Source organism: Myotis daubentonii, chromosome 2, assembly GCF_963259705.1.
Source record: "Myotis daubentonii chromosome 2, mMyoDau2.1, whole genome shotgun sequence".
Lineage (NCBI taxonomy): Eukaryota > Metazoa > Chordata > Mammalia > Chiroptera > Vespertilionidae > Myotis > Myotis daubentonii.
Window position 1 is genome coordinate 112,676,086 of NC_081841.1, and position 20,700 is coordinate 112,696,785.

The window sequence follows — 20,700 nt, forward strand, 5'->3', positions numbered from 1 at the left end:
TACTCTCTGTGTCCATGGGTAAGATCTTTGGTTAATCTCTTCCTGCCTCTCCCCTCCCCTTCCCTCTGAGATTCATCAGTCTGTTCCATGCTTCCATGCTTCTGGTTCTATTTTAGTCACCAATTTATTTCATTCATAAGATTTCTTGCTTGTTTATTTTGATTTTTAGATTCAATTGTTGATATATATGTATTTGTTGCCATTTTATTGTTCATATTTTTTATCTCTTCTTCATAAACAATACCCTTCAACATTTCATGTAATGCTAGTTTGGTGGTGATGAACTCCTTTAGATTTTTCTTGTTTGTGATGCTCTTTATCTGACCTTTGCTGGGTAGACTATTCTTGGTTCTAGTCCCTTATTATTCATCACTTTGAATATTTCTTGCCACTCCCTTCTGGCCTGCAAAGTTTCTGTTGAGAAATCAGCTGACAGTCATATGAGCACTCCCTTGTAAGTAACTAACTGCTTTTCTCTTGCTGCTTTTAAGATTCTCTCTTTATATTTTGCCCTTGGCATTTTAATTTGATGTGTCTTGGTGTGTCTTGACTTCCTCTTGTTTGAGACTCTCTGTGCCTCCTGGACTTGTAAGTCCATTTCTTTCACCAGGTAGGGGAAGTTCTCTATCATTACTTCTTCAAATAGGTTTTAAATATCTTGCTCTCTCTGTTCCTTCTGGCACCACCATGATGAGAATGTTGGTACAGCCCTACCTGGTTTAGCTCAGTGGGTAGAGCGTTGGCCTGCGGACTGAAGGGTCCCAGGTTCGATTCCGGTCAAGGGAACATACTTGGGTTGCGGGCTCGATCCCCAGTAGGGGGGCGTGCAGGAGGCAGCCAATCAGTGATTCCCTCTCATCATTGAAGCTCAGATATAGCTGCCAGTCAGCTCTGTGATGTGGGAGGTCCCAGCACAGAGACAATGACCGCTGCAAGCACCTCTGTATGGGAAAAAGCTGCTCTTTGAACTCAATAAAATATATTTAAAAAAAAAAAAAAAAAAAAAAGAATGTTGGTACACTTGAAGTTGTCCCAGAGGCTCCTTACACTAGCTTCATATTTTTGGATTCTTTTTTCTTTTTGCTCTTCTGATTGGATGTTTTATGCTTCCTCATATTCCATATCGTTGATTTGATCCTCAGACTCCTCTACTGTTGAATCCCTGTATATTATTCTTTATTTCAGTTAATGTATACTTAATTTCTGACTGGTCCTTTTTCATGTCTTTGACTTTCTCACTAAGATCCTTGAAAGTCTCATGAAGATCCTTGAGTAACCTTATAACCATGGATTTGAACCCGTATCCAAAATTTTGCTTTCTTCCATTTGTTTCATTGTGACATGTTTCTTTGTCTCCTCATTTTGGCTGTTTCTCTGTGTTTGTTTCTATGTGTTACAGACAGCTGCTATGTCTCCTGGAGTTGGTAGAGTGGCTTGTGTAGCAGGTGTCCTATAGGGCCCAGTGGCTCTGCCTCCCCAGTCACCTGAGCTGGGCACTCTGGGTGTCCCCCTGTGTGGGCTCTGTGCACAATCTTGTTGTAGTTGATTCTTGATTTCTGTTGGTGTCACTGGGAGGAATTGACCTCCAGGCCAGTTGGCTGTGAGGACCAGCTGTGACTACAGTGGGAAAGCTGCTGTGCAGGAAATACTCCTATGGAGCAGGACTTGCTTCAGTGGGGCTTTGGTGCTCACTGAATCTGCCCCTTGAGTGTGTTGCTTGTGGGCGTGTAGAGTTGAGGTCTGCTATGGTCTGAAGCTGTCCACTAGGTGGAGGCCCTAGAACCAGTGCAAAGTCAGCCAATGCCTGAGGCCACCCCGCAGGAGCTATTTGTTTTGGGCTTGGAGGTGCCCAGGGGAGACCCAGCTGTGAAGCAAGGCAGGCTTATGTTAGTGTAGGGTCTTACACCCTTTATTGATAGGTTTGGGGCATGCTGCTCCAGCTGTAGCATGTTTGAGAGATTTTAGCAAAGTCTAAAGCCTGACAGGCCATTCATACACAAAAGCCACTGCAAACAGCTTGGGTAGGGCTGCAAATTGGATAGGGTGGGGTCTCAAGGAATCACCAGTGCAGAGGGGACAGTGTGGGACATGCTGATGGAAGCTCAGATATAGCTGCCAGTCAGCTCTGTGATGTGGGAGGTCCCAGCACAGAGACAATGACTGCTGCAAGCACCTCTGTCTGGGAAAAAGCTGCTCCTGAGTTCCTGCCCTGACGCCAGACAATCCAGTTCCTCCTCCTATGTGTTTGGGTCCCCCAGAGCCTCATCCTGGCACTGGAGCTCAGAGGAAGCAGGACCTTGTAAGTTCAGTTCATGCACCAGCCCTTTAAAAGGAACATCTGGGTTTCCAGCAGCCTCGGTGTCACTGAGCCCCAGTCCCCGCTTGTTTATACAGCTGTAGTTATGGGGACTTCTAGTCCCAGCTCTGGAACCCTGGGGGTCTAGTGTGGGGCTGGGACCCCTTGCTTCTCCACAGGGATGATCTCTCTCTCTCTTTTTTTTTTAAAATATATTTTATTGATTTTTTACAGAGAGTAAGGGAGAGGGATAGAGAGTTAGAAACATCGATGGGAGAGAAACATCGACCAGCTGCCTCCTGCACACCTCCCACCGGGGATGTGCCCGGAACCAAGGCACATGCCCCCGACCAGAATCGAACCTGGGACCTTTCAGTCCGCAGGCTGACGCTCTATCCACTGAGCCAAACCGGTTTGGCAATGACCTCTAATCTGACAGACAAAAACAAAAACGGCCCACATGGGTACTGTTCCAGCCCGTTCTGCACCTCTGCCCCTCCTACCAGTCTCAGTGTGCTTTCTTCTTTACTTTTCTAGCTAGAGGACTTCCATTCAGCCAGCTTTCAGGTGGTTTTGAATGATGGTTGCTCTGTATTTTAGTTGTAATTTTGATGTGGTTGTAGGAGGCAGCGAGTACTGACATTTACCTATGCCGCCATTTTGGTTCTCTCAGGGCTCTGATTTTTTAATGTTTTGTTTATTGCCAAATATGCAGTACTGAGAACAATGCAAGGCACACAGAAGATGCTAAGTAAACAATTTTATGAATGAATGAATGAATGAATGAATGAACCCTGTACCTAGCTCCTAGTAAATTTTCAATAAATGCCAACTATTATTATTTCTCCAATTAAATCTTATACAGTGAAACTTCACTTCTTGAACTTAATTCATTCCAGAAGGCTGTTCAAAAAGCAATTTGTTCAAAAACATCATTTTTCCCCATTAGAAATAATGTAAATTGAATTAATCCATTCCAAATCCCCAAATCATTCCCTTTTTTAACCTACTCAATTGCCTGTGATCGATGTTTCCTTAGCATTTTCACACCCTTAGCAACATCAGCACTCTTGATGGCCTCTTTATGTTTTAAAATTGTGCTAATCATCGATTACAGTCTCTCCTCACTCCATTTTCACTGTCCTCCAGTCCACTCTCCACAGTGTACTTGGGCCAGCAAGGCACCTAGAGGTGAAGATGAGAGGGCGTTAAGAGGAGTGAGTGCCTCCTTACATTTTGTGCCCTGGGTGTTTCCTTTGCCTCACTGTGGCATTGACTGTGACACATGTAGTATCAATACGACGTCACTCTCTTACTCAGAACTTGCCACATGCTCAACTCTGCTTAAGTGACAAGTTACCATCCAGCCTTAAATCATCCTGAACTTCAATTATTCCCTTCAAATGCTCTAGCTCAGTGGTCAGCAAACTGTGGCTCGAGAGCCACATGCGGCTCTTTGGCCCCTTGAGTGTGGCTCTTCCACAAAATACCACGTGCGGGTGCACACATACAGTGCTATTGAAACTTCGTGGCCCATGTGCAGAAGTCGGTATTTTGTGGAAGAGCCACACTCAAGGGGCCAAAGAGCCGCATGTGGCTCGCGAGCTGCAGTTTGCCGACCACTGCTCTAGCTAAACTCAACTATTCACAGGACCTTTCCCAGGCTCTGGCCTTTTGATCTTCAAGGTTTTGCTTAAGCTATTGCCATTCCCTCTTCCCAATCTCCAGAGCAAAGCTACACAGCTTCACAGCTCAGCTCAATTCCATTGCAGCCATGAAATTTCTCCTGATTTTCCACAGAGAACAGAGTACTCACCACCTTCTCCCTAGCTCCCACAGCACTGACTCTGCCTCACTAATTTCCCTAGGTGCTCAAACAGATTGTCAAACTGCAGCGGGAAGGCCGGGGAGGGTTGGGGGGCAGGAGGTAGGGGGGTAAGAGATCAACTAAAGGACTTGTATGCATGCATATAAGCATAACCAATGGACATAAGACACTGGGTGATAGGGGAGGCTAGGGGACTGTCTAGGGCGGGGGGATAAAATGGATACATATGTAATACCCTTTGTAATACTTTAAGCAATAAAAAAAAAAAAAAATTTCCCTAGGTGTTCCCCGTTTCAGCAACTTCAGGAGTCATGGCTGATTCATCTGTTGGAAGCTGAGTGAATAAATTCACCATGAAATTTCTAGTGGCCAGAGCCTCTATTCTGCCCTTTTCTTCCAAATCTTGTCAGGTTCTTAATCTACATGCAGAGAGTTTTCTACCAGAGGGAGAGGTTAAGTGTACAGCCCCATAATCAGTTTTGAAAATGCCATTTGAGTCAAGCCAGGCTTTCCAGTCTACAAGTAAGGGATGGTACAGAAGAGCAAAGGAGAGCCCAGGGGACAGCCTCTAGCAGTAGTTACTCCTACTAGCAGTTTCTGCCAGCAAAGCCATTCCTGCCCCTCCCTTCCTAAACCTTCCCCAAAGGGTCCAGGTGCTCTTATTCCAGTTTAGGGCCAGAAGACATGCTAGCTGGATTCTAAGGCAGCTAACGTCTGGCACACCTTGGCTAGTGGGGAACTCTTACTACACACCCCTATCCACCAGCTTTGAGACAGAGCTAGGGATCCCAAGGCTGGATGGGCTGCTGGTCTCCCTCAAGGCCACCAGAGGGCAGTGCAAAAACCCAGAGATGTAAGGATAGCAGGATTTCAGTCCTGCTCCTAAGTAGGGAGGCTTGGGGTCTAGGTCCTTAGAGTCACCTTAGGCTTTTAAGGCAGTAAATCTAACCAGGGACTACACCAGAGTCTCCCACCCTAGAACACACTGGTTTAGGCAGCTGGAGTAGGGGCCAGGGACCAGGCATTTGGAAAAACTTTCTCTTGGAATTCCAATGTGCGCACTACTGAGGGCCACTGTTCCCTAATCTGGGAATGGTTAAGCGCTCAACATGCTCCCCAGCCTTGCTCCCTCAGCCATCAGCTTGGGATAGTCTCCATCAGTGGAGGCAGCATCAGCAGTTAGCAAGAGTAAAAACTGAAGTTGGAAGACAGCACAAGGATGTGGGTGAGGAAAGGTGAAGGAAGTCTGGAAACTGTAATGTACTCAGAGGCAGGAGCAACCATGGGAGGATGGGGCTCAGCTCAAGGAAAGAGGCCTGGCCCGTCATTTGGGGCTTGTATTTACGCTTTTCTGGGCCTCAGTTTCTCATTTGGAAATGAGATTCAGAATACTTCAATGCCCCATAATATATATAAAAATGTAAGGTGCTATACAGATATAGTCATTATAAAGAAACTGAGCGGGTTTTCAACTAATTGGAAACTCAGCTAGGCTTGCTCCACCGGAGAAACCAAGTACAGACCGAACAATCACGTGACACAAACATCAATGGTAGACTAGCACCACACAGGTGGAGCTGAACCCAAAGGTCTAGTATCTTGGTTCCCTAAATGCCACTGGTGACAGAAAGGCAGAGAAGACTGGGCCAGATGCTTACCTGTCTCCCGGCTCTCCAGGACAAAGTGGCTGTACTGGCTGCCATCAGTCTGCAGTTCATCATCATGGTTTTCCCATAGACAAGCTGGCACAGATAGGTCATGGCCCAACACCTGCAGCTCTTTGTGGAAATTGTAGTTGGAGCAGTTTTGAAGGAAGCCAAACACCAGCAAGTCTGTAATACGTTCATCCTGGAGGCCTGAACCATTGCTGCCCTAAGATGAAAGGGGGTCAGGAAGGCTGAGCTGGCAGAAGGGCTCTAGGTACAGTGGGGCCCCAATAGCCTCACTAGCCCAAGAGACATGAATAACCCTGTGGGCACAATAGTCCCACAAGAGATCTCAGTGGGCAGAGACCAAGTCTGCAACACCTGTGTGTAGATGCCAAAGAGAAAGCTCCAATTCTGCACAAGTTGGTTATCTACCATTTAGCTGACATCCTGACAATATCTAGCTGGGGCAAGTTTGCTTTTGGGGTAGGAAGCCCAAAGGCTGTTTTAGGAAGTCAAGTAAATATCATCATGTAGAAAACATCCTTGCTTTTGCCAAGCCCCATGTGTCTTTTACCAAACTGAGCCCAGCCTTAATGGCATGCATCCAGCAGTTAGAAGCTCATTCTTCTCCATAATGTCCTTTATGGGCCCAGTATGGTATTGTGCAAACAGCAGATTTTCAATAAATACTGGTAGTAGTAACCAGATACCCTCTCCCCTTGAGCAGGCTTGGAGGGATGTGCCTCTTAACCAAAAACCACAGAGAACACAGCTCCTGCTCCAACCCAGAGGGGCTGGTGATGGTGGCCCAGCAGCTCTCCATCCGTGAACAGTACTACAGCAGTAGCTCAGTTCAGCCTCTGTGCTATGGGAGACAGCGTGGATATTTCTGGTGTGCTGACTGCATTTGGGGCAGTGCTCTTGACAAACACAGGTGAGCACTTGTGGGATCAGCAGTCAGGTGTGCTCAGAAAAATCAAAGATCTAGGATGAAAGAGGGAATAATCTGGAAGGCCAGGGATCCAAAGATCTGCCCAGATAAATGCAAAACTAACATGTTGGATGGTATGAGGTCAATAGAAAATGAAGGTGCAGGTAAAATTTATTTCTATCTTCTAAGTCCTTAGTAGTTTTCTTTTTTTAAAAATATGTTCTTATTGATTTTTAGAGAGAAAAGGAGGAGAGAGAGAGAGAGAAAAAATAAATGTAAGAGAAACATTGATCAGCTGCCTCCTGAACGCGCCCTACTGGGGATCAAGCCCTCAACCTGAGCATATGCTCTGACCAGGAATGGAACCTGCGACCTTTTGGTGCATGGGACAATGCTCAACCAACTGAGCCACACCAACCAGGGAAGTCCTTAATATTTTTCATTAGAAAATTCAGAAAACATTTAAAGGACAGTTTTTAGGAGGCAAATAGTTTTCAATAAAATGCATAAAATAAAATGCTTATATATTGTTATTCAGCCTTTAGTTCTCCAAAATTATTCTAAAAAAATGGGGAGCCCAGCTGGCATGGCTCAATGGTTGAATGTTGACCTATGAACCAGGAGGTCACGGTTTGATTCAGGTCAGGGCACATGATCCGGATTGTGAGCTCGATCCCCAGTAGGGGACATGCAGGAGGCAGCTGCCCAATGATTCTTTCTCACCATTGATGTTTCTATCTCTCTCTCCCTCTCCCTTCCTCTCTGAAATCAATAAAGATATCTTTAAAAAGGGGGGTGATTATGTTACACAAAAGCTCTACTGTCAAGCCCTGGCCAGTTTGGCTCAGTGGTCAAAGTGTCAGCCCACGGTTTGATTATCATGGTTGCAGGTTAGATTGCAGGTTTGATTCCCAGCTGTGTGGAAGGCAGCCAGACCATGTGTCTCTCATGTCAGTGTTTCTCTCTCTCTCTCTCTCTCTCTGCCCTCCCTCCCTCCCTTCCACTCTGTCTGAAAATCAATGGAAAAAATATCCTCAGGTCAGGATTAACAAAAAAAAAACCTTGCCCTGGCTGGTTTGGCTCAATGGATAGAACATCGGCCTGTGGGCTGAAGGGTACTGGGTTCAATTCCAGTCACGGGCACATGCGGTCGCAGCTTGGTCCCCAGTGGGGGGCATGCAGGAGGCAGCCGATCAGTGATTCTCTCTCATCATTAATGTTTCTATCTCTCTTTCCCTCTCCTTTCCTCTCTAAAATCAATAAAAATATATTTTAAAAAAAGCTCTACTGTCAATGATTGTAGTGAGGCCAGGAGGAGCTTAGAAAGTCAAGGACAGGCTTCATTCCCACCTCATGGTGATGTCTTGGTTACAGAGAAGACTGGGGCAGTGTTGTGGGGTGAACTGTGCTCCCCAAAAGGAAACGTTTAAGTGCTAAGCACAAGTACCTGTGAATGTGACCTTATTTGGAAATCAAGTTAACATCAGATCATCCTGGATTAGGACAGGCCCTAATCCAATGACTGATGTCTTTATGAGAGAAGGAGACAGAGTTTTGTATAGAGACACATAGGGACAATGGCATGTGAAGACAGACTGAAAGTGGAGTGATGTGCTTAACAACCAAGGAGCATCAAGCACTGCTGGTAGTCACCAGAAGCAGGGAAAGAGGCATGGGACAGATTCTGCATCAGAGCCCCACAAGAAACCAACGTTGCTGACACCTTGATTTCAGACTTCTAGCCTCCTGAACTGTGAGAGAAAACACTCAGCTTGTGGTATTTTGTTTCAAAAGCCCCAGAAAACTAATACAGGCAGTTTTTGCCCGAGGACTTCCTTTCGATCTAGAGGTTGATAAATAGGTGTCCAAAGTCTGGATGCAGAGCAGTTGTTGCTACCCACTATGCCAGATCAGCTTATCAAATATAACTTCAGTAATCTTGGCCTTTGCCATGGAAAATTAAAAGAATAGAATTGACAGGGAGGGGAAGGAAATGATGTCCAGAAGCCAAGAGTGACCCATGCAGCCAAATGTTGAGCACCAGGCTGGCTGGGAAGCAGCATGAACAGATTCCATTCTAATAAATAGGCTGGACTGTTCCACAGAATAGGCAGTAGGCTCAGAAGACTGACAGTATTGAACTCTAAGAACAAATAAGAGCTGGTGATAGTATGACCTTTTTTGATCCTTCCAGTAATGAAAGTTAAAATGGGTATCTCAAAAAGATAAAAGATTTGATAATAGTTAATCATTTAGGTCATAGGAAAAAAAATTTTAAGAGAAATGGTCAAAACTTAGAAGTCTTGCTGGAAATACTACAAACTTCATCTAAAGGAGGCATGCTATAAAATCAGTTATGTGCAGAGAAAAAGATGGAAAGCTATCCAACGTGTTTGATAAATTTGCATAATCCTGGTTCCCAAACCTGGTGAAAAGAGCAGCAAATAAACAGAAAAAAAGAAAAAATCCCACAAAACCAATCTTACTTACTTCCTATAAAAATCAAAGAAGAATGCTACAAGATGGATGAACCATACAAGTAGTAAAAAAATAAAAATACAAACCCAAGATATTATGGTAACTGAAATAATCCAGACACCAAAGGACAAATACTATGTGACTTTACTTCTATGAGGTACTGGAATTCATCTAATTCAGAGAAACAGAAAGGAGAGTGGGGCTGGGGTGATGGGAAGTGAATGTTTAATGGGGACAGAGTTTCAAATGGAGAAGATGAAACTTCTGTGAATGGTGGTGGTAATGGTGGCACAGCAATGTGAATGTACTTAATGCCACTAAACAGACACTTAAAATGGTTAAAATGATAAATTTTATAGTATGTATGTTTTACCACAATCTTTAACATTTTACCACACTTTAAAAACACTGAGACTGCCGAAACTGGTTTGGCTCAGTGGATAGAGCGTCGGCCTGCGGACTGAAAGGTCCCAGGTTCGATTCCGGTCAAGGGCATGTACCTGGGTTGCGGGCACATCCCCAGTGGGAGATGTGCAGGAGGCGGCTGGTCGATGTTTCTCTCTCATCAATGTTTCTGACTCTCTATCTCTCTCCCTTTCTCTCTGTAAAAAATCAATAAAATATATTAAAAAAAAAACTGAGACAAAATAATTGAAGAAAAAAGTAAGAAAAATCTATGACAGGAATAAAATTCTGATGGTGGGGGAAGAGGCCAAACCCTGACATATCAGCAGAAATTGATCTCTGTTTCACTGTGAACCCTGATTCTGTGGGACACTGGGCACTTGTGTCTGTTTCTCACCTTGCAGGGAAAAAAAAGAACATGAGAAATAATTTGAGAGTAATTATATCTACCTTCCTAAACTGAAGGGATGTCAGGAGAAATAGGATGCTGTGGGAGACAGCACTCCTAAAGTTGACGAGCTACTCAAGCATAAGGAGGCAGTGTGGTTCTAACCCAAAGACAGCTCAAAAATACAGAAGAGAGGACAGAGTTGCAAGCTGTAAGAGGCAACAATGGGTAGGTTTAAAGGACCAGAATAGAAGTGTTTTGGTCTTTGAATAGGCCTTTTTCTGCACAGAGAGCTCTCTTCTGTTCAAACAACTAATGTCTCTGCTAAGCTTGGGATGTCTCTGGCCCTCCAGCTACCAAGCAGTTCCCATGCTTTAGAAGGCTGTTCAACAGTACTTACTGCAAACCTGGGTGCCAGGTGCTGCTCGGGTTCAGAACCTGTGGGCCACTGACTTCATTAACCACAAACCTTTTTACAAATCCCTTCCTCAGTGGGCAGTGGGAGCAGCAGAAGGCTGGGGTGTACACACCGGCCAGCCCTGGTGCTGGTGGCCTTGAAAACATTATAGAATTTGGCAAAGAAAGGAAATAGAAAGACTTATAGTAAGTATATGAATAAAGAACAATTGATTGGATATGCCATGATTTTCTCTTCTAAGCTCATTCAAAAGTATAGACAAGGCACAGTTTAAGTACCATCCTATTGAAGGCAGGGGGAATAGCCTATATGACCTCTGGTCTCTTCCAAGAACTCTATAGCTTTTATTCTGTGTGTGTGTGTGTATTTTTTATATGATTTATTTTTTTAAATTTATATTTAATGTTCAAAGTATTACATATGTCCCCAAAACTCTATACCATATATATATATATATATATATATATATATATATATATATATATATATATGTTTTCTTATTGATTTCAGAGAGGAAAGGAGAAGGAGAGAGATAGAAACATCAATGATGAGAGAGAATCATTAGTTGGCTGCCTCCTGCACTCCCCACACTGAGGATTGAGCCTGAAACCCAGGTATGTGCCCTGACCGGGAATTGCACCTATAAATCTGGTTCATAGGTCGATGCTCAACCAGTGAGCCACATTGGTCAGGCACTCTATAGCTTTTAAATGGTCTCAAATCAGAAAGCCTCCTTGACCCTGGACAAGTAGCTCAGTTGGTTAAGCGTCATCCTGATTCACCATGGTTGTGGGTTCAATCCCCAGTTAGGGCACATACAATAAGCAACCAAGAATGCATAAATAAGTGGAACAAAAAATCGATGTTTGTCTCTCTCTTTTCCCCCTTCATCTCTCTCCCTCTCTCTAAAGTCAATCAATCAATCAATCAAAATTTAAAAAGTAAAGAAAAAGAAAAAGGAAAGCTTCCTTGAAGCCAGACAGAAGGTATAGGAGGAGGGCTGAAGGGGCCATATGCTAAGCTGACTAGTTCAGGGAAGGCCTGCAAACTCAAAGACCTAAAATAACTACAAAAGATGGTCTGAAAATTAAATATTTAACTACAAACAGGTTATGGTGGGTAGTCATGTCCTAGGCCAGTATTTTCCCTGACAAAGATCAACTTAGATCTTTACTGAGCCCATTGTCTTTTTGCCTCTAAGATAACATACCTGTGAAATGTCTGGGTAACTTGTAACTTCCCTTTTTTCTGGACCCCTCAGGGCACAACAAATGGCACCAGGACATTCCCTCATTGTTATTGTTATCAAGTTAATTGTCAACTGTTAATTATGTAAAACTATCCTGTACCCATGTGTGTAAAAGAAGCACATGTCCATCATTTCACTTTTTACCCTATCCCAGAGGTTCCCCCCCCCTTTGGTTTATCCCACCTCCTTAATCTATCACCAATGAATTTCATGTAACCCATCTACGTCCCTTTCCTTTGATTGCAATGTATAAATACAGATGTAACCTGCCATTCTCTGAAGCATTATCAAAATTCGTTGAGGTTCTGCTTTCTGGTATATGTCAACAGTTTGGCTCAAATAAACTCACAAAAATTCTTCTCAGGTTTCAGTGGTTTTTGACTTTAACACACCCGAGTCGGCTGGAAATGCGAGGCCCCTTCTACGGGGCTGTCACATAGGTCGGGCTGGTCTTAAGCATAAAGAACAAGCTGGTTTCAGCTGCCCTTGCTCCCCAAATCCCTCCTCCAGAAGCATCTGACCTTGGGATCCATGGCACAGGCAGCTGGAGGCTTGACTGGATTCCGGCTCATAGGTGTCCAAGGCAGCAGACTGGAAGGGGACACACAGACATACAGGGTGGGTGCTGGGTCCCTGTAGGGATACCCCTCTGGGATCCTCCTGAAGGAATCAAGAATGCTGTCCTGAGCCCTGGCTATGAGGCACTTCAGCCCCACAATGGGCTCCCCTCGCCATCCCACCAGCTGGCCTTGGATGGCCACTTACCTCCTTGCACAGAAATTAAGCAGCAGCCCAGTGAGTGGACTCTGGAGCTCTCCTCAGTAGAAGCTTGCCAAGATGCTGAGGGCATCCCAGGCTCCACCCTCCAGCCTCAGGGCCCACTCTTCCACCCAGCTCATGATCCTAAAACCTCACTGAGCAAGCAAGGAGGGCAGTCTGATTATGAATACTATTTAAGTAAATACTTATATTAGTGAGTTTCCTACAAGAATAAACTTAGCTAATAAAGCATCATACCTAGAAGTTTTCAGGAAATCCATTTTATTATTACACTAATAGGGCAACTACAACAACTATTCCTTCTAACAACAAAAGTGAAAGGAGTTTTAGGGATAAAAATAGGCAGGTTTAGGGAGTTTAGGAAAAAAGAGGGTCCATGGGGGAGGAATGCATATGAGGGCTTGAAGCTGCCAGAAGGCACACATTCACAGAGAGAGAGGGGGAAAAAAGCATAAGGGGAGAGGAAGACATCCATTCACAGAAGATAAGGAAAAGCCACAGGGTATGAGAGAAAGAGGAAGACATCCCTTCACAGGAGATAGAGAAATGTTACAAGATAAGGGGGAGAGAAAGGGGGGGCACTACGTGGGGTTTGGGCTTTGAAGCTACAAAAAGAGTGACCAATTGGAAGGCAGCATCAAGAGACAAAGAACTGCAGCCTTTATAAACCTTAGCAAAAAAGAGCTTAGTGGGTTACCCCCTTGGAACCCCCATCCTACATGGGAGTCTGTATTTGCTTCCAATAAATTTCCACCCTTTCATCTACCACCTTTTGTCCATGGCTTAATTCTTCAAATCCATCTAGACAAGGACCTGGGAAAGAAATCACCCTTACATCCTGCTCAGGAAAACAACCCAAATCAAAAGCACAAACCCATCCCCTCAGCATACTAGTATAACAGCTCTTGGCGCTCCACATTATCATCACTTTGTTCCACACAGCATGCTGAGAAGCAGGCAGTGTACAGTGCTGATGTTGACTTAGTAGATGAGGAGATAAGGTAATTTGTTCATATAGAAAGAGTTCCTGTAAAATGTTTATAACAAAAGAGAGAGAATGCATAGTTGATAATTACACACAAGATTAAAGTTCCATATGGCATATATTCCAACTAAATAAACCATCACAAACAACTGACCAGACAAAAGTCAACTGAAGATTGAATTTAAAAGATTATATCCATAAAATGGGATATATATATATATAACCATGAAAAAGAACAAGAGATCTGTGAGTGCATCCATATAGAGATGTCCAAACAAACTGAACAAAGTGAGTAGACTCTGGTGCTCTCCTCAGCACAGAGACTGCCCAGGTGCTGAGAGCATCCCAGGCTCCACCCTCCAGCCTCAGGGTCCACTCATTTTAATCCTATTTTAAAATGCATTTGCCTGTGTGTGTGTATTCACACAAAATATTAGGTGGCACCAAATGAAAAGATCATTGTGTAGGGCAAAACCTGTCAACTCTGGCAAATTCTTGTGGCTCCTAAACACTCAGGCCGTAAAAAACAAAGACAACCACTTGTCTTCAGTAAAAGAGAGCAAGACTCTATTGCCTACCACACGCACCTAACCAAGCACCATGCAAACCTCAAGGTCACTCAACATTACACCCCATCCATCCCCAGCCCACCACTTAATCACCTATCTGACTTTGAGTGTGGCACTCATTTTGAGCTTGTTTAATGCAGGCATTGTGTTTGGGGCTAGAAGAACAATGGTATAAATGACCCACAGGTCCCTGCCCCATTGAAGCTTACTTACCAACAACAACAACAACAAAGAATTATAAATACAAACACTATTTTTAAAAGTGTGTGCTGTTATAAGAACCCAATCATTAATGTAGCCATCAAAATTCATAGTGCCTATGAGAGTGGGGAAGGACATGTAATGAGAATAGAGCCACAGTTGTCTAATAATTATTCACCTCACTAACTATGGATAAAACGTTTTCTTATAGACCCTGGGAAACTGGAGGATGAAACAAGACTGTAAAAAGATAAGATGCCTCAATGGGTCCATTACTCAGAAAAGAAATACGTTTTTTTAAAAATACTAGTATATCTTTATTGATTTCAGAGAGGAAGGGAGAGGGAAAGAGAGATAGAAACATCAATGATGAGAGAAAATCATTGATTGGCTGCCTCCTGCACATCCCCTACTGAGGATCAAGCTCACAACCGAGACATGTGCCCTTGACCAGAATCAAACCTGGGGCCCTTTAGTCTGCAGGCCGACACTCTATCCACTGAGCCAAACCAGCTAAGTAAAGAAATACATTTTGAGAACAGACCAAGGACAGGGAATGCTTTGATTTGGTTGCTGCACCTGGACCCTGACCCTCTCTGGGAGTTTTTCTCAGGAACACTGACCATGCTCCAGTCCCAGGAATGGCCTGACCTGTTTGTAACATCATAGAAGATTAGCCACCTGGTTATCAGACTTTGAGCTCCCGAAGGCCGGGCTGCAGACTCTACCCTCCCCTTTTTATGTTACACTTGTAGCTCGCAGCTGCATGTAACTATCTTCTCCCTCTTGTGTATATAACCAGACAACTGGCAAGGGGAGTCAGAGCAGATTTTTGTGGATGACCTGCTTCTCTCCCATACTGCCCGCATTATTGGAATAAACGCTCATATATGATTCAACTCTGTCTCTGCTTAATTGGCTCAAGTGGTGACAGGCAGCACGGACATCTTGGTTGTCTGGTTACTGGTTACACCTACTGCATGCCAGGAAAAGTTATCCTATCTAATAATAGAGAAACATGGTAATTAACCATAACTTCGCTACCCTCCCCATTGGCTAATCAGCGAGATATGCAAATTAAATGCCAATCAAGATGGTGGCCGGCAGCCAGGCAGCTGAAGCAAACAGGAGGCTTGCTTGCTCCAGTGACGGAGGAAGCCAAGGTTCCCCACCTGCCGCTGCCGGCCTCTGAGCTTGCACTCTAAGAAACAATGTTGCAATTATAGAAGGTAAATAAACCCCAGAAACCTGCTTTCAGCTGGCTGGCCTCAGAGCTGGAGCTGAAACAGTGTTTCAATTACAGAATCCAAACAAACTCAGATACCTGCTTTCAGCAGCTGAGGTCTCAGAGCTGGAGCCGAGCCTCAGAGCTAAAGCCAGCTCTCAGTTCCAGTGACAGCCATAGAAGGTAAATAAATCCCAGAAAAAAAAAAAAAGAAAAAATGGAGAGGTTGGGAGCTTCAGTCGCCCACCAGCCTGAAAGCAGCCCTCAGCCCCTCACCCAGACTGGCCAGGCACCCCAGTGGGAACCCCCACCCTGAAGGGGGTGTATCCAGCTGCAAACAGTCATCATCCCCTCATCCAGGCTGGCCAGGCACCCCAGTGGGGACCCCCACCCTGAAGGGTGTGTGAACAGCTGCAAACAGCCATCATTGCCTCATCCAGGCTGGCCAGGCACCCAAGCGGGACCCCCACCCTGATCCAGGACACCCTTCAGGGCAAACCAGCAGGCCCCCACCCGTACACCAGGCCTCTATCTTACATAGTAAAAGGGTAATATGCCTCCCAGCACCGGGATCAGCAGAGCCACGAGGCCTCATGCCCCGGGATCAGCAGAGCCGTGAGACCTCCCGGCCTGGGATCAGCGGAGCCTCCCAGCACTGGGATCAGCGGAGCCTCGAGGCCTCCTGGCCCCTGGAGCAGCGTAACAGGGGGCAGCGCTCAAACCCCCTGATCACCCTGCGGCTCTGTGTGTGACAGGGTGCGGGTCCACAACCCCCTAATCCGCCCTGCTCTGTGTGTGACAGGGGGTGGTGCCCAAACTCCCCTATTGGCCCTACTCTGTGCCTGATAGGGGGGAGCTCCCCAACCCCCTGATCGGCCCTGCTCTGTGCATGACAGGGGGCAGCACCCCAACTCCCCTATCGGCCCTACTCTGTGTGTGACAGGGGGGAGCTCCCCAACCCCCTTATTGGCCCTGCTCTATGCTGACAGGGGGGAGGTCCCCAACCCTCTGATCAGCTCTACTCTGTGCATGACAGGGGAGAGCGCCCCAACCCCCTGATTGGCCCTGCTCTGTGCGTGATGGGGGTGGCGCCGCAACCTCCCTATTGACCCTGCCTTGAGTGTGACAGGGGGCGGTGCCCCAACCCCCCAATCGGCCCTATTCTGAGCATGACTGGGGGTGGCATCGCAACCTCCCGATCCACCCTGCTCTGTGCATGACAGGGGGTGGTGTCACAACTCCCCAATCGGCCCTGCTCTGAGCCCGATCAGGGGCTGCACCTAGGGATTGGGCCTGCCCTCTGCCACCTGGGAGCGGGCCTAAGCCAGCAGGTCGTTATCTCCCGAGGGGTCCCAGACTGTGAGAGGGCACAAGTGGGCCTGAGGGACACCCGCCCCCGCCAGTGCACAAATTTTGTGCATCGGGCTCTAGTCCTATATAATAAAGAGGAAAGTATGCAAATTAACCTTCACGCCCTCAAAAGATGGCTGCCTACAACCAGGCTGGCAGGGGAGTTAGTGAGGGACAACCAAAAGACTGAATAGCAGGCTGCATGGGACGACCAGGCCAGCAGGAGGGTTAGTAAGGGACGATCAAATGACTGAACAGCAGGCTGTGTGGGGCAACCAGGTCGGCAGGGGAGTTAGTGAGGGGTGACCAGGCCAGCTGGGGGGGGGCAGTTGGGGGCAACCAGGCTGGCGGGGGGTGGGCAGTAAGACGTGACCAGGTCGACGGGGTGAGAGGGTGCAGTTGGGGGTGACCAAACTAGCGGGGGGCGGGGGGGCAGTTGGGGATGATTAGGTTGGCGGGGTGGGAGTGAGGGGCGACTAGGCCGGCAGGGGCGGCGGTGGGCAGTTGGGGGTGGCCAGGCTGGCAGGTGGGGCAGTAAGGGGTGACCAGGCCGGCGGGGTGGGGGGCAGTTAGGGGCGATCAGGCAGACATGCAAAGGCAGTGAGGGGCGATCAGGCACGCAGGCAGGTGAGCAATTAGGAGCCAGCGGTCCAGGATTGTGAGGGATGTCCGACTGCCCTCACAGGGATCGGGCCTAAACTGGCAGTCAGACATCCCCCGAGGGGTCCCAGATTGGAGAGGGTGCAAGCTGGGCTGAGAGGACCCCCCCCTTGTGCATGAATTTCATGCACTGGGCCTCTAGTATATAATATATAGATATTTATATCTATTTTTATAGATATCTACACTAATAAAAAAGAAACATGCAAATTAACCATCACTCTGCCACTCCGCTACACCCACCAGCCAATCAGGAGCAAGTATGCAAATTAACCCAACTAAGATGATGGTGTCCACGGAGCTGGAGGAGCAGGAGGCTTGGGTTGCCCCTGGCAATGGAGGAAGCCAAGCTTCCTGCCTGCCCTGGCCAACCCTGGGCCCTGCTTAAGGCTATAAAGTTTCAATTATAGAAGATAAATAAATCCCAGAAACCTGCTTCCACCTGCCCTGGCCTCCGCTCAAGGAGGTGCTGGAAAAAAAAAGATAAAAAGGAGAGGCTGGGAGCTTGGGTTGCCGGGGGGCATGGCCAGCCTGAAAACAGCCCTCAGCCCCTCACCCAGGCTGGCCAGGCACCCCAGCAGGACCCCCCACCCTGAAGGGACTGTGGGCAGCTTGAAAACAGCCCTCAGCCCCTCACCCAGGCTGGCCAGGCACCCCAGTGGGACCCCCACCCTGATCTGGGACACCCTTCAGGGCAAACCAGCCGGCCCCCACCCATGTACCAGGCCTCTATCTATACTAATAAAAGGGTAATATGCTAATTAGACTGGGAGACCTTCCAGGAGACCTTCCAGATGTTCTTCTGGACAAAGCCATGGTGGCGGGGCTGAGGAAGAGGCGGTTAGAGGCCAAGAGGGGGGGGCAGTTGTGAGTGATAAGGCTGATGAGGGGCGGGGCCGTTGGGGATAAGCAGACCAGACGGGGGCCCAGTTGGGGGCGAGCAGGCCAGTGGGGAGGCAAAGTGGGGGCGAGCAGGCCAGCAAGGGGGGGCAGTTGGGGGCAAGCAGGCTGGCAGGCAGAGTGGTTAGGGGCAATCAGGCAGGCAGGCAGGTTAGTGGTTAGGAGCCAGCAGTCCCGGATTGTGAGAAGGATGTCCAATTGCCGGCTTAGGCCCGACCCCTGTAAACCGGCAGTAGGACATCCTTCGAGGGTCCTAGATTGGAGAGGGTGCAGGCTGGGCTGAGGGACGCCACACACCCCGTGCACCGGGCCACTAGTATCTTTATAAAGATACTAGAGGCCCGGAACATGAATTCGTGCACAGGGTGGAGGTGTCCCTCGGCCTGGCCAGTGATCGAGGCCTATTGGGGGACCGGTTGGCCAGGAGGAGGGACCCCGGGAGGTTGGCCAGCTGGTCCCCAATCGGGGCCTATCGGAGGGCCGGTCAGCAGGGGATAGGGATCATGGGAGGTTGGCTGGACAGCCCCCCAATTGGGGCCTAGGGGGAGGGACTGTGGGAAATTGGGTGGCCGGCTGGGGGGAGGGGCCACAGGAGGTTGGCTGGCCAGCCCCCGCATCAGGGCCAATCAGGGGGGCCAGGCAAGACCGTGGGAGGTTGGCTTTTGGAGCGCATTGCCCACCAGGGGGCAGTTCATGCATTGAGCATCTGCCCCCTGGTGGTCAGTGCGACTGGTTGACCAGTCATTCCAGTCGTTTGGTTGTAACAGTTGCTTAGGCTTTTATTTATAGACTAGAGGCCGGGTGAACAAAAATTTGTGCACTCGGGGGGGAGGGAGGATCCCTCAGCCCGGCCTGTACCCTCTCGCAGTCTGAGACCCCTCGGGAGATAATGACCTGCTGGCTTAGGCCTGCTCCCGGGTGGCAGAGGGCAGGCCCAATCCCTAGGTTCAGCCCCTGGTTGGGCTCAGAGCAGGGCTGATCGGGGAGTTGGGGCGCCACCCCCTGTCATGCACAGAGCAGGGCGGATCGGGAGGTTGCAATGCCACCCTCACTCACTCTCAGGGTAGGGCCGATTGGGGGGTTGGGGCACCACCACGTCACACTCAAGGCAGGGTCGATGGGGAGGTTGCGACACCACCCCCGTCACACACAGAGCAGGGCCAATCAGGGGGTTGGGGCGCTGCCCCCTGTCACTCACAGAGCAGGGCCCATCAGGGGAGTTGGGGCTCCGTACCATGTCACGCACAGAGCAGGGTCGATCAGGGGGTTGGGGAGCTCCCCCCTGTAACACACAGAGCAGGGCCCATCAGGGGGTTGGGGAGCTCCACCCTGTCGCGCACAGAGCAGGGCCGATCAGGGGGTTGAGGAGCTCCCCCCTGTCACTCACAGAGTAGGGCCGATAGGGGAGTTTGGGCACCGCCCCGTCACACACAGAGCAGGGCCGATCAGGGGGTTGGGGCGCCTTCCCCTGTCACAAACAGAGCAGGGCGGATAGGGAGGTTGTGGCCCCACCCCCTGTCACACACAGAGCCGCAGGGAGATCAGGGGGTTTGGGCGCTGCCCCCTGTCATGCTGATCCCGGGTCCGGGAGGCCTCGCGGCTCTGCTGATGCCGGTGCTGGAAGGCATATTACCCTTTTATTATATAGGATAGAGGCCTGGTGCACGGGTGCGGGCCGGCTGGTTTGCCCTGAAGGGTGTCCTGAATCAGGGTGGGGGTCCCGCCTGGGTGCCTGGCCAGCCTGGGTGAAGGGCTGATGGCTGTTTGCAGCTGGTCACATCCCCTTCAGGGTGGGGGTCCCCACTGGGGTGCCTGGCCAGCCTGGGTGAGGGGATGATGGCTGTTCGCAGCTGGTCACATCCCCTTCAGGGTGGGGGTCGCCACTGGGGTGCCTGGCCAGTCTGGGTGAGGGGCTGAGGGCTGTTTTCAGGCTGGCGGTTGACTGAAGCTCCCAATTGCTCCTTTTTTTTCTATTTTTTTTTATTCTGGGCCAGCTTTAGCTCTGAGGCTTGGCTCCAGCTCTGAGGCCTCGGCTGCTGAAAGCAGGTATCTGGTTTCTTTCGGTTCTATAATCGAAACACTGTTTCAACTCCAGCTCTGAGATCCCAGCTGGCTGAAAGCAGGTTTCTGGGGTTTTGTTTAGTTTCTATATTTGTAACAATGTTTCAAACTGCAAGCTTAGAGGCCCGCAAGGCAGGAAGGGAACGTTGGCTTCCTCCGTCACTGAAGCAAGCAAGCTTCATGATCGCTTTAAGATGCCTGGCTGCCAGCCGCCATCGTGGTTGGCAGTTAATTTGCATATCGCCCTGATTAGCCAAGGGGTAGGGTAGTGGAGGTATGGCTAATTACAATGTTTCTCTTTTATTAGATAGGATATTTTTATATACA

The 20,700-nt window shown here is 48.2% G+C and overlaps 2 protein-coding genes across 18 annotated transcripts in view; one reads left to right on the forward strand and one right to left on the reverse strand.

The window, feature by feature from the left end:
- Window positions 1-11,790, forward strand: part of BCL2L13 (BCL2 like 13) — a 214,940-nt gene extending 203,150 nt beyond the window's left edge. For both annotated transcript variants that reach the window (XR_009451309.1, XM_059684242.1), the window contains one exon: window positions 11,655-11,790. Coding sequence is in view for 1 of the 2 variants with exons in the window: in XM_059684242.1 (XP_059540225.1) it covers window positions 11,655-11,729 (75 nt within the window). In the remaining variant the exon portion in view is untranslated. The remainder of the gene's footprint in view (window positions 1-11,654) is intronic.
- The window catches only part of BID (BH3 interacting domain death agonist), a 59,729-nt gene that overhangs the window by 7,991 nt on the left and 31,038 nt on the right, over window positions 1-20,700 (reverse strand). For 7 of the 16 annotated variants that reach the window (XM_059684255.1, XM_059684260.1, XM_059684254.1 and 4 more), the window contains 2 exons: window positions 12,164-12,233; window positions 5,783-5,996 (listed from right to left, as the gene is read on the reverse strand). The exons of 2 other annotated variants lie outside the window; for them this stretch is intronic. In XM_059684255.1, coding sequence (XP_059540238.1) covers window positions 5,783-5,996; window positions 12,164-12,214 — 265 coding nt within the window. In that variant the 5' untranslated portion in view covers window positions 12,215-12,233. Of the gene's footprint in view, window positions 1-5,782; window positions 5,997-11,603; window positions 11,740-12,163; window positions 12,303-13,322; window positions 13,422-20,700 lie in introns of those variants that run through there. 7 more of the 16 variants (XM_059684261.1, XM_059684250.1, XM_059684251.1 and 4 more) reach the window with 5 other exon arrangements.